At 42.5% G+C, this 13,906-nt stretch overlaps 1 protein-coding gene across 1 annotated transcript; it reads right to left on the reverse strand.

Annotated features, from left to right (window-relative positions):
* Positions 1–928: 928 nt before the first annotated feature.
* Positions 929–12,665, reverse strand: MRS2 (magnesium transporter MRS2). Its single transcript, XM_061346384.1, has 11 exons — positions 12,432–12,665; positions 12,005–12,078; positions 10,183–10,219; positions 9,518–9,630; positions 8,900–9,073; positions 8,101–8,231; positions 7,308–7,424; positions 4,491–4,643; positions 3,608–3,725; positions 2,743–2,856; positions 929–1,659 (listed from the first exon to the last, which is right to left on the reverse strand). The coding sequence occupies exons 1-11, from the start codon at positions 12,634–12,636 to the stop codon at positions 1,549–1,551; spliced, it is 1,347 nt and encodes a 448-aa protein (XP_061202368.1). The 5' UTR covers positions 12,637–12,665; the 3' UTR covers positions 929–1,548.
* Positions 12,666–13,906: the final 1,241 nt, after the last annotated feature.

The raw sequence follows: 13,906 nt of genomic DNA on the forward strand, positions 1-13,906 counted from the left end.
CCAACACATTTCTGTACTGGCCTAATGCAACTACAGCTTGGTTGAAAACATCAGCATCCATATCCCTTCACACACTCAGCTTTCCTGGGCTTATCAACCAAGGTATGTGAGCCATTGTTTCTTCCACCAGACTGTTCAGTTTAAAGGTTTCTTACATCTCTACCTGCTTAGCAAAAAGGCTGAAAAAAATCCCCCCAAACCCAAGCTAGAAACCTCAAAAACTTTACAAACCTCGTTAGTTTCCTTACCTTCTCATGCCTTTTTATATCTGTAGTTGAAGTCACACACAGAGCAAGAACAACTTTTAAAAACAATTACATAAAACTGATTTTAACCAAACTAGGATCACAGGCCTGTATAATTCTGATTTATGTACCTTTTCATTTCCATTTTTGACTCGTTAGTCCTGAGTGAAAATGTTCACAGCTATCATCTTTTCAATTCCTACCAATACAGTAATTTATCTGGTGGCACCTAAGGAGCTACTCACTGTATGTTACAGAGAGGTTAAAAAACTCAAGAAATACACAGTTTGTGACCTGATTTAGAATGATTTTAAGCTCCCTCTATAGACTGAGAGAAACCAGCAGGGAACTACACCCTCAGAGTTCAGAGGTAAGTGCTAAGAAAAACACAAGTAGTGGGCGTAAGACTCTCACTCCTTCCTTCAGTTCACCACAGGACACAAGGCTTCCTACTGTGGTGCAGGCTAGTCCATGCTTTGTCTTGTCTTCTTGGAGAGAGAAGAGAACGCAGAGCCCAGCTTAGGAGAAACCAACAACTGGTCTGGTGCTTTCTACCAGCATGAGAAGCTGTTACACTGCACCTGTATCAATGCATGCAGACTTAGTATCAAGAGAACAAGCACCAGGGTGTGTTGCCAACAGGCTGCTTTTTCCTGTTACTAAAACTTTTGCACCTGAATTGTTAAGGAATACCCAAGATAAGTAGCTACATTTCAAAGTCTCTTATTGCTCTCTTGAAATAACAGAAACATTATTTTTGGTTACTGTCAATCTAGAGGCGATGCTTCAGGACAGATGCAGGTATGCTTTTTGCTTGGAAAATCTGTTCTCTGCAATTAAAAAGGGCCTTAAAACAAAAAAAAAATATTTAAAAGGCCATTTTTGGGGTGTTTTTTTTCTTTGGCATTGGAAGTCAGATTCCTGAATCTGCAGCTCAGAACAAGAATCATTAATGAACACTGGCTGCTGCCATTCTTTAAGCTGAAAGTACTGTTCTAAGAAAGGCCATTACATGAAGTATTTGACAGAAATGCCCCCAAAATAAATACATGTATGCAATATAAAAAACTAATGGAACATACACAGGGTGTGACATGAGCCTACTGTGAAATCATATCTCTCTTTTCCCTGCTGTTTTTCTCCTTTTGTGTGTAAGCATTAAAATCTCACCATAGTTTTTTGGCATAAAATAATATATTAAATTAGCAAGTTTACAAATTCTTGCAGTTTTCAGTAAGGAAGAACAAATGGAAATGTCCAAAGTCCACCTTGTAATAACAAAAGTCTCTTCATTCCTGCTGTTCTATTGGTTTGTTAACGTGCTTCTGTTCAGCCCAAATGTTTCTGTTTTAAGGTTGTTCTTTATGTCCACTCTTCCAGCTGCTGGTTGGAATTTTTTCAAAACTGCAGGAACCTAGGCAAGATGATACAAAACAGCCTGTGATTACATGAGAAGCTGTTCTATGTGCAGCAGAAGGAAATACATCCTCACAGAGGCCCAAACACTGATTTTTCTTCTCCTAATTTTCAGAACACTGGCTCTAGCTCCCCCTTCCCTAATCCCTTTTAGTGTACTTCTCCAAGCCAAAGTCAGTATGTGCTGGAGTTGGTTTTGAACAACACTTGAGCATAATCCTGTTGGTTTTAGCCCCAGTCAGCAATCCACACAAACTCCTATCTGCCTTAGTGGCAAGGGAGTGGAGGGAAGAAGGGGAGTTATCTGTAACTCCCTTTGTCACTTGTACCAATTTAACTTTTGAATCCACTGGTACTTCCCTACTCTAGTTGTACTAGAGTACCACTAGTAGTCTATTGTACTCTAGTTACAAACAGAGTGCAGAACAGAGTTGGACAACACAGTCCCAAAAGCCTTGGGAGGAAATGGTAGTCAACAGGGAAAACAACCCATTTAAAATCTTGCTAATCTGAAGATGGTCTCCTTGGAAATCTTCATACAGCTTGCTAAAATGGGGTTCTAAAAATGTCATCAGCATCGATGGCAAAGACAGCTGGTGTGCATGTGAGGAGCTACTGCATACTTTGGATTGGGAGTCAGGACATCACAACAATTGCATCATTCTCTGGAGAGTTCCTACAGCTAGTGCCTGTCCTTATCATCTATCTTTGCTTTCTTTCCACAAGACAGGGAATACAGATCAAGAGTCATGTGAGAAGGCAAATTAGGGCTGTTTCTACCATTAGCCTCAGTTTCCCTTGGACTGCCAGGTTAAAGTAATAGTGCGTCTCAAGGAACAGCTTGTAGGTTTGCTTCTGTCAACAGGGAGCAGTATCTCTTACTGCTCGGGTGTACCTTTGCCAGCGCTGGGGCTTCCCACCTCATTCAGCACGACTAGGGAGAACCTCCTCCTCTGCCTAGGAGCAGACACTGAGCTGAATTCCCCCTACTCTGCAGCACACCCCTCTACAACGGCTTATTTCCTGCTTTAGAAATGGACTGTGCAGAGTGTGAAGCAGAAACCCAGCCAGCCATACGTACCTGAGGAGGTAGTGGAGGTTCTAGGTGCCGCCCAAGGAAGGAAAGCAAGCGTCGCCATATCAGACCACTTCCCAGAAACATAATCCCTGTCACCAGCCAAAATATCCTGGGGTCCTACCAACAGAACATTACCATTAGTCATAAAACTCTCTCTTCAGAAAAGGGATTATCCAGAGATAATCTCACACTCCCCATCGGAGTTCCACTCCTTCATGGGAGGAAGTGGTAAACTCTACCATCAACAGCCAAGCCCTACCTTGGGAAAAAGGCTGTTTCATAACAAAGCATTTTATTTAGGAATCACCCAGTTACTGTCTCATGCAGTTTTCCTTCCTTCATCAGGAAGTTTGAAAATTTAACCCTTCTATGTAATGGATTTGAAAAGAAAGTCTTTGCTTTGGTTAGCTTGTTTTAAAGATAGCATGTGCAATTGTAAATCTGACCCCCTCCAGGTGTAAACATGTAATTGACAGCAGAGTATTTCCTGTGGTGTGCTGGAATGCCCTGAGTACTTGCCAGGTACCCTTATATCTGGAAGACAAAGCTGGTCCCCTTCAGAAGAACAGATGATCATTAAAGACAACTTAATACTGCTTTTACAGTCAGTCCTTATACAACCATAAATTTGTCTTCCTGTTTCTTTTCCACAGACATGACATAGAAAAAAGCTGCTAAATTGCGGAGATAGTCACACATAGTAATTCACCTACAAAAAAAGTGACGGTATGAACACATGAATCACCAGAGTAAATTATATTTGCACATTAATATAAACCTGGAGCTTTACCTACGGAAAGAAGTTGTACTGAATAGAAAATACACTATAAAAGTAGGGCCCATGATAAAAGCAACACTTGTTCCTTACCTCTTCAAGAGATGACTCCAAGTTCATACCAAATGCAACTCCTATGAGTCCAAAGAGAGAGAGAGAAAAAGTCCCCATGGTCAGCTGCAAATTCAGCCTCATCATCACATTACGGTGGCTAAAGGGAGAAACATCTGTAAGAGGAACCCAGGAACTGATTTGCTGCCCAAATTCTCAAATTCCGTATGCGCTAAAGCCAAACAGAAAGAGGAAGTCATGCTGCAATTAGACAACCCAGTGAGGCATCCACCAATTGCTTATACAGGTAGCTCCCCAGTAAAGAGGAGACTGAGCATTAAATGCAGACCTCAAAGACAGACTGGTAGGTGCTTACAAATTCAAGCTATTATTATTTTTCAGTAAGAAAGCTGACTAGTAGTGAAAACTGTAGCATACAGAGCGAGAGAAAATACTCCAAAGTTATTCATTCTTGTTATCACCCCACAGAGTAATAACACAACTTGTGTTACCCAGCCAGATTTAAATAATTCAGGTTTTCTAATTCTAAATTCTAATTCTAAATTAACAGTGAACTTTCCTGAGTAAAGTTTTATTTTGCCCCTAAATTTGCAGGGATTCCCTTTAGTGTGTAGCTCCTCAGAAGGATCTAGGGGAAGCTTGGTTTCTCCTGCAATGGATAACCAATGCCTACCTAGCTAGGGAGCTTTTTATACATACAAATTAGGGTGTCTTGTTGCTTTGCTTTATCCAGTTCACTTGCAAGAAAAGCTGCACATGCAGCTTCTTGTGCTGTGACTGCAAGTGCATTCAAACCCCCATGAAGATGGAACTCCCCAGATATCCTTGTAGGCAGATTTCAGAAAGACTAAGCAGCATTAAATTCTGCCTGGCTGTTAGCAATCCAGAAGATAGGGTAGCTAACCTGTCTAGGTTGATAAAGATTATGCTTTCTGAGTCATCAATCAACAGTCTGAGTTCACGAGCTTCATTTGCAAGATCTTCTGCTTGTCTGTAATAGTTCTCCAGCAGCAGCTCCATTTCCTCTGCATGGTCAATCCCAGATGCACTTTCCTCACTGTCAGCAACAATTTATATATTTCTGGTTAGGTACACATTGTATAGAAGTGTATTACTGATGTTTTAACACAAGGCACATTAAGAGTTGAAGGGAATAGCCAACAAGAGTGCTGTCAGATACCAGATCTGAAAATTCAGTCTTTTCAGTGAGGAACTTCCATCAATACAAACAGCTTCAAATAAAAGACACATTTTTCTATATATCAACTGATCAGCATAGGCAATTGATTATTTTGAGTAAAGCAGTTAGCATTGGATGTGCTCAAAACATGCACAGCACCACAAATCTTACATGTTCAGGTATTAAAAAGTTATAAAGTTACACTTTTATATTATTTATAAAGTTTATATTACCGTGTTTGTATTATTATTAAGCTATTATAAAGTGCTGACAGTTTTGAAAGGATATACTTAAATTTCGTGATGCCCTCAAGTGGTGGAAGCTGGTAACAGTACAGTCAAAAGAATAAACTCAACAGACAATTACACAGCGAGGCAGATGTTTTAGAGGTGTATTTAGAAAGTTTAGTTGTGAAGTGTTTCAGTTATACACAGTGATTACTGCATCTTCTGGAGCATGAAACAGATGAAGAATGAGCATCAAATGGAAGATGCTGCTCTCCTAGGTGAAGTCCGTCTGAGAGACTAATCTCATTTCATGGTCCAACTGCTGGTGCAGCAGCCTTCTCTGGAAGAGGTATGTATGTTTCTGGTGGTGTACTGGATTGCTGTGTAGATGAAAGCTGAGGCACCCAAGTTCCACAAAAGCCTGGAAACTGGCAGCAAAGCCAGGAAGATTCTTCATCATTTTTTTCTTTGGTAGCATAACCTCACTTCTACAGAGACTCAACCTTTTAAAGAATCCCCTCCTTGCATTGCTGTTAAAAAGGGACCTCTCTCTGAAATGGTTTTCCAAGAAACTAAGTGACATGCTTTAAGAATCAACACACATAAGCTCCCTGAGGAGCTTTAACAGAGCCCCTAGTTTCTGCCTTATAGGGCAGAAGCTTTGAGTTAGCTAGGTTGACTTTAGAGCCCTTCGGACCTTGAGGTTTTCACTGCACGCAGATGAAAGGCCTTGCAGACTTAAAAGTCTTACAGCACTATCTGCTCTATTACAGATTCAGCTCAAGGTCTTACTTGAGTATCTTTACATTGGCTTATCTGTGGATATACAAAGGGAAACGAGGCATATGGCCTCTGCCACCTGATTTGCTTTCATTAACTAGCCTCTATCTGTCTCACAAATCTTTCAACAGTCTGCCATGCCTCCGCACAAAGATACAATGCCCAAATCATCTTGTCTTTCTGGGTTCAGTTCACCATTGTTGCTTCAAATGATCACTGATGCCACCTATATGCCTCACTGGGTTACTCCACACCTTCTCAGACTTCCTGAGTTCAGCAAACACCACTTACCACCTGCATCAATCGTGGAGCCAAGCGAGCTGTCCACACACTGCCTGCCTGCAGATGTGCTGCCACAGCTAGTATTTCCTGGTTTACGTGTACACAGCCCACCTCTGCACCCTGTAGCACGCCATAGCCTCCCACAACCACCTCTCCTTCCTTTGTGCAATGGTGTCTGAAAGAAAGGGTGACTTCAGGCTTCTGACATGAGTGTGTAAGGTTACTTTGGTAACTTTCTTAGATTTTCCCTATACGTTATCTACCATGAGGCAACAAGATTGCTGCCAGCAGCTTGCATTAAGTCCAGAGGAAGGCTGTGAGCAAAACCAGGATGAACACCAGCTGCTGACTCAGGGAGCAGCCCTGAATTCAGACCCCTCCTGACACTGCTCCAGCAGGTACACTAGAAATGCTAAACATGTCCCACCTCTGGAATACCAAGTTTCTGCTGCACATGTAGACTAAGCTCTGCAGGACAAGAAACTACCTCCTGATTTCAAACATATGCCACTGTGTGAACACTGCTAATATCCACATGCAGTGTGGTTACACAAAAGTAGCATTCAGCAACTTCACAAAGGATACTGAAAAGCAGTTTCTGTTATCCACTTAAACTTAAAGCACATCTGTATGCCCAAGATTTAAATACAGTTCAGCCCAAAACATACTGCGGTCTGGTACGCATTCTCTTTTTGCTTTTCAGTTTTTGTTAAAGCAACTGGCACTTCTGCTGCTGTCCTTCACCAGAATTTGAGGGAGTGCAATAGGACTATTTCTGCTTGTACACCTTTCCTTAAATGCTGCTCTTCAGAAACACAACAAGATTGCTTCAGGGCCTCTTTCCCTCAGGTTCTGCTGGTAAGCAAAAAGCTAGAAGAAAGGTGTTCGGAATATGTCTAACAATGGAAGCACAGTGTCTGATATATTTAAGACAAGTTTTAAAATGAGCAAAATTCTTCAGAGTGTTAACATTTGCCTTTTCTCCTTCTGCCATCCTGCTCCCATCCCGTTACATACTGGATGAGCTGGCCTGTTATGCCAAGAACTATAAGTGCATAATATAACTAGTGCTAATGCAGTCCCTCTCCAAAATGGAAAATACAGTGATTTCTGAAGCAGCAAGCATTAGGGCTTTAAAAAATAAAAGTCTTTTGCTTTCTGCTTTTTGGCAGGGAACACGCAGTTTAGTGTTCAAGTTCTTCTAAAACAAATCACACTGTTAAAAAAGTATGTGGCTTCAAAATATACATACAATACTTGTGGATCAGTCCATTTAGATAGACAGAGCTCTTCTATTAACTCTTCTTCATCTAAGATCTCCAGAATTGTTTCTTTGAAAACTTTAAGATCTGTTTCCAGTTCTGACAAGCTGAAGAAAGAAAAGGCAAAAAAAGTCAAGTAATCCTCACTGGCACCAGTGCACAAAGGTAATCTCTAACCGAGTTTGCCAGCCAGCACCCTTGCCTGACAAGACTGTCCAGGGAAGAAAGACTTCCTTGCAGGGTTCTAAGAACTCCTTCAAAAAATTCCTTACAGGCCATACACTTTAGAAGTGGCAGTGATCTGTCGGGGGACCACTGAGCTACAGACACACACTGAAAGAGATTCAGGTGTGTTTTCTGGATATATTCCTAAGCTACAGGAAACAAGCACTCTATGAGCATGTAGCAAGCATATATCAGAGGGGCTAATACAGAAAGGTACTAGTATACGAGAACTAGTAACCCTAAAGCATAGATGCAAAGGCTAATCTTGTTTTACATGACAGGAAACATTTTCATGATGTTATTTTGTTCTCTTAGGTATTATTTTGTTCTGTCAGATGCTATTTAAGAAACTCAACTGTATTTATGACAACTTGGAATAGGCTTCCCTTTTTCTATTTTGCCCCATATCACTCATCTTCCATACCAATTTTTACATTTAGAAATAAGATGCACAAGCCAACATTACAGTTATCTAGGAAATTAGTATTAGATACCATTTTTCTGCACGTAATTTTCTATGGTCATCTTCTCAGCTCTTCACGGCTTACTCTTATTTACCTCTTGCCATTTTGCAGGAGAATGTGTAGTTTACTCCTATCCACAGACAAAAGCTTGGGGTCCACTAGAGCTTCCAGTGTCTCAAGGATCTGAGGCTCCAAAGTGTTAAGTCTCCCCTGTAGTCTGCTGATCTAGGTAACAACATGATCCTTCATAAGAATTAAAGCAATCCCTTTAGAATGACTTGGGCTACTGACTCCTGTCTCTGAACACAGAATTGACAGTAACAGGCAGTTAACACAATCTGCTCTCCAATGCCCAGGAAATACTTGCTATAGAGATACCACTTACAAGATAAAGCCAGTGCAAAATACAGTATTTTATAATAGAGATTTGCACTGAACTGAAACCCAGTGACAACCACAGCAGTAAGGCTGATAAAGCTAAAGCACTATTTGCCTAGAAATGTCATATTAGTATTAGCAAGCACGGATTTTTAAGGATAGCTAGAAATCATTACCTGACTCCTGCCTAAGACGCCAAAAACCTCAGCGTGACTTCCATTTCAGCTACAGCATGTCTCTAGAAAGGTACTCTGTCTTGTTTTTAACTGTCCAAATGATGGTGAAGCCATCACATCCAATTAGCACTTTCTTGGCAAGGGAATGGTAACACATACACACACAAACCCATAAAAACTAAAGTAACAAAAAACAAACCAAAAAGAGCTCCTATCGTAAGTGCAGAATACATATACAAATGCGTATGTATAAACAGTAACACAAAAATAAAATCAATACTGTCCTTTCTATGAAGCAACAGCTTCCAAAACTGTTTAAATAAGAATGAGACAGCTCACCCGGTATTGCAGGATTGCTTCTATGGCTCGGAATTCGAAGGGCAGGGAATATGTAACCAGCTGACCTTCCCCAGCCAGCTGAGATGCTAGTTCCTTGAAGAGCCAGTGTTCCAGATTTAAATTACGATAATCTAGTATCAGAAGAAACTCTGGTGTTATGACAGCCTTCAAGAACTGAAAAAGACAGTACATAGAAGAGTCTGAAAACCCACCTCGTTCAAGATATTTTGTAACGGTGTAGCGCATTTGTTAATTTAGGCTCTGATAAAGCCATTCTTCAAATGTCTTTCCATGCAGAAAAATAACAGAATCTCACGCTAACTGCAAACTAATACATTCCCTATGGTTCAGACACAGCACTGTGCCAGTGGTGGTATGATTGAGCAGAAGCTCCATGTAAGCCTTTACTTCTATGACAACGTTAGTAATGTTTCTCCTGTCATTAATATGTACTGTTGGTGAACCCACACCTCTGATTGCTAGGCAGAGCTCCAAAGACACATTTACTGCTGGACTGCACCTCATAGAAAACTGGTATTAAAAGAACTGTGCAAAAAAATGCAAGTGCAAGGATAAGACATGGTTCAAGTTTACACTCAACTGCAGGGAAAATATTACCTCCATTCTCAAGATGATCCTGTTGTTCCTAGTTGATATGCTCATTAGGTGTTGGAATCTTAGATCTCGAGCTTGAAGACCCAATTCCTGGTACAATTCTGTTTTCTTCTTTTCTATCAGAAAAATATTTTAAAATTAAGACATTTAGGGGACAAGCATGTATGCTCTGAAATGACATTTTACTGTGTTACTAAGTCGCACAGAAGGAAAGAAAAAGCTGTTATCTTTAAGACAGTTTTCCTCCCATTGATTCCTCAATATCCAAAGTTTATAAGACTGCATCTTAAGTGGGAAGAGAAAAAAAATTCAGATATAAGTGAAAAAGTTGGCCATGAAAATTAATTTCATGCCAGAAACCAAGAGACTGATTTGAGAAGTCTCGAAGGAAATACAAGGTGAGGAAAGCTGCGTGTTTGTTAAAAAGGGAAAAGACAAAGTAAAAATGACCACCTGATAGAGATATGTTATTTTCAAAATATTACTCTAAAATATGTGAAAATTGTAACAATAAAGATGCTATGAAGACCAATAGAAGGTAGCAAAACAACACGTTGCAACATCCCACACAGAGAAGTATCCCAAATGCAATTTTCTATCTCATGCAAATTTCTGTATTGGACAAGGAAAAAAGACAAAAACTATCCAAAACTGCAATGAAAACTCACCAAAATAGGTAGTATTTCCCTCTTTGTCAAGCTTCACCTAAAGGAGTGGAAAAAAAATATATCTTTTTCACAGAACTACTGTATGTCAAGAAATCAATTACTAAAACTGTTTGCACTTGCCTAAAGTCAAATGGAATATACATTATGAAGAAAAACCAACCTTCACTCTCTTCACAGTTCACCCCAATTGAGAAGAAGTTGCACCAGATTGCCACACACCAAATACTAGTGTCATTTATATGACCATGTTCCTATGTAAACCTTGGGGAAAAACTAATTTACAGAGGATGAGACTTAGAATAAACTATTTCAGTGAGAAGGAACCTGCAACAATTACAGAATCCAACTGCCTGACCACTTCACGGCTGAACAAAAATTAAAGCCTTCTATTAAGAGCATCACCTAAATGCCCCTTCTACATGGACAGGCTTGGAGCATTGCCCACGTCTCTAGGAAGCCTGTTCAGTGTTTGAACACCCTCTTGGTAAAAAAAAATGCTTTCTCATGTCCAGTCTAAACATACCCTGGCATAGCTTTGAACCATTCGCACATGTCCTATCACTGGACACCAGGGAGAAGAGATCAGTGGGGCATCTTCCATTCTGGATCAGAAATTTTGCTACTTCCTTTGCAGCAATCTAAAAATTTTACAAATAAAATTTTACAAGTGAGAAGCATCACAAACTGGGTGGTTAGGCCTTGTGCCCATGTCAAGTACTGCATTAATATGCTATTCAGCTAGTAACCTACACCTAAATCCTTCTTATCTTAGCACTTCTCATTGAGATTTTTCATGCAACACCTGCATCTCGTAGGGTAAAATTATTTCACTGGAAAAACTGCTATGTCAGGCTTAATCAGAAAGTTTGCCATTTTGCTCATAAACCATGTAGCTTAATTCCATATTACTGACTTTAAAAATAACTTTCTGTGAATTACACATACCTAGGCACACATTCCAGTAGAGCTGCAACAGGCGGATACATGGCCACAAGGACGTATGTGCATGCACCTTGTTGCAGAATGACTGCTTTTCATTCCAACAGAAGGCCTTCCCTTCCCTCATACACACTAATAATGTCAATCAAGCAGTGTGCAAATGATTTTCAGATTAACTGTTTAAAAAGAATATACAGACCTTGTTTTTCCCAAAATTGTCTGCTTAGAATTGCAGCCACGAAAACCCAGGAATAATATTTCTAGAAGGCATTAGCAAGCCTTGAGAAGCTTAGCAAGAAAGCTTCCGGCTGCAGCACTTTCAAGAATTGACCTGCCTTCACAATTAAAGCAAGAGAACTTCCAGCAGGTACTGGATCTTAGAAAAACATCTTGACCAACACTGTATGGAATCACAATATGGTCTGGGTTGGAAAAGACCTTAAGATCATACGCTTCCAATCCCCCCTGTCATGGGGGGGGGACACCACACACTAAACCATATTGTCCAAGGCTCTGTCCTTGCCTTGAACATTGCCAGGGATGGAGCATTTACCACTTCTTTGGGCAACCTCACCATCCTCACCGTAAAGAACTTCTTCATTTATACCTAACCTGAACTTTCCCGTTTTAAGTATACACCAATTACTCCCTGTCCTATTGACACAGTCCCTGATGAAGAGGTTCTCTCCAGAATCCTTGTAGGCCCCCTTCCGATACTGGAAGGCTGCTATCAGGTCAAGTCAGAATACCTTAAGCCAACAATTTAGAACTAGGGATGTCCTCTGAGAGATGAAATCTATCTGCTCCTATGATGCTTTAAAGAAAGAGTACCATCATCTTGCACAAGCTGCTCTTGCTGGTGGAAACTCCTGCACATACTTACCACTGCAAAAACAGGAGCCACACTAGCTAAGGTGGCTTGGGAGGGCTCTGTTGGGACATGTTGATAAAGTTTACCTGAAGAAAGACAAGACATTTCTATTTATGTTTTCCAGAACATTGCATTTTGCCTTTAATGATGCGGTGCCCTGCTACAAGCCCTGTGCATAACCACTGGCACAGAAACTAAGCAGCACCCGTAGTCAGGAGGCCCTCACGAACCTGACACCCTTCCGGCAGGAAGCCGATACGGCACCGAGAGCGCAGCTACTGCCAGTCTGGTGTCCCGGTCCACGGCCGGGGTGTCACTCTCTCTCTCCCTCCCTCCCTCCCTCCCCGCCTGCGAGACCACACAGTGAGTCCTACCGGGGCGCACGGGGGAGCAAGGCCCAGCGGTGCTTGCCCCAACCCACCCCAGCCCCGCCGCTTACCGGCCCAGCGCAGCCCCCGGGCGCACAGCGGCACGGCCACGGCCGCGGGCCGGCCGGGGCCTGGCAGCAGCCCCAGGGCAGCCCTCAGGCGGGACCCGCCGCCCGCCGCGCCCGCCCAGCTGCGGGCCGTGCAGCAGCAGCGGCAGCTCCGCACGGCCCCGCGAGGGCGGCGCAGGGCGCGGGGAATCAGCCCGGTGCGCAGCATAGCCGCGTAGAGCCCGCCCGAAGCGGGACAGCACAGTACTGCCCAGCCCGGCTCCCAGCGCGCAGCCGCGGCGAGGGAGGAGCCCAGGCTGAAGAGTTACCCCTGCGCAGCCTGGGAGAAGTGTGGCCTGTGGCGGCTCGTCGGCTGGGGGCGGGAGGGGCCGCGGGGTACGGCTGCCGCTGCTAACCGAGCTGTCGGTCTCACCCGGATGGAGTTGGCAACGGAGCGGTGGCCGCAGTCGCACTTTGCGGGTGCCCAGCCTGCGCCCGCCGGCTGCTGTCACCGTGGCGTGTGTGGCCTGCTCCAGCCTCCGGAAGTGTTCGTAATGCGAGTAAACCATGCGGTGGTGGAAACTTTTATTGTGAGGGTGCTGAGGCCCTGGCACAGGTTGCCCAGAGAAGCTGTGGCTGTCCCATCCCTGGCAGTGTTCAAGGCCAGGTTGGACGGGACTTGGAGCAACCGGGTCTAGTGGAAGGTGTCCCTGGCTGTGGCAGGGGGTTGGAACTGGATGAGCTTTAAGGTCTTAAGCATATATGAGTAGACTGAGGCCATCGAAAGTTCTGGTTTTGGGTAAGCACGCCTGAATGCAAACGTCCCACTTTATAATTAATAAAAAGCTGTCATTAAAAGCTAACATATTTTAGTTCAAGTTTTGTTTAATCACAGTAGGTGGCAGTATGCACAAGACCGTTCTAATACTCTTGGATGTCAAGAGAGAACTTAAAATTTGGAAATACCAGACAGAACAAACAACAGGGGAAAGGAAATAAACACACGCTGTTGCTGGCATCTAACAGCAGCTTATGTTGGCTCTGCATGGGTGGAATGCAAAAGCTTGGGAAGCATCTGAAGAGTATCTGCCAGAAATTTACATTTAATGAACTTGCAGTAAGCTTCACACAGCTGACATTTCACTCTCTTCAGTAAAAAAGGGAAAAGATACTGGGTTGATCTATTTGTTTTCCTTTGTCCATCTGTTATTCTGGCTGCTTACACAACAGTCATGTTAGAAATAAGATGACATAACTTCTCACCAAATATATATTGATTTGAACTTTGCTATGTATGGTGTAATAGGCCAGTATGCTAGTGAGTATTGGTATTGTATCTCATTATAGCTGCATTATCAGTCATCATCGTAATTGCCTGGAAGGGCAGACAGTAACCAGGTATCACCTATGTCTTCAAAGATGAAGGCAACAGACCAGTGTGAATTGGCAGCCAGGGCTAACTTCTGAAGCACAGAGAGAATGTCTAATTTTATACTGCT

This window comes from Neopsephotus bourkii, unplaced genomic scaffold, assembly GCF_033783945.1.
Source record: "Neopsephotus bourkii isolate Nb327-2 ecotype Australia unplaced genomic scaffold, CSIRO-AGI_Nbou_v1 NB_272, whole genome shotgun sequence".
NCBI classification, from domain to species: Eukaryota; Metazoa; Chordata; class Aves; order Psittaciformes; family Psittacidae; genus Neopsephotus; species Neopsephotus bourkii.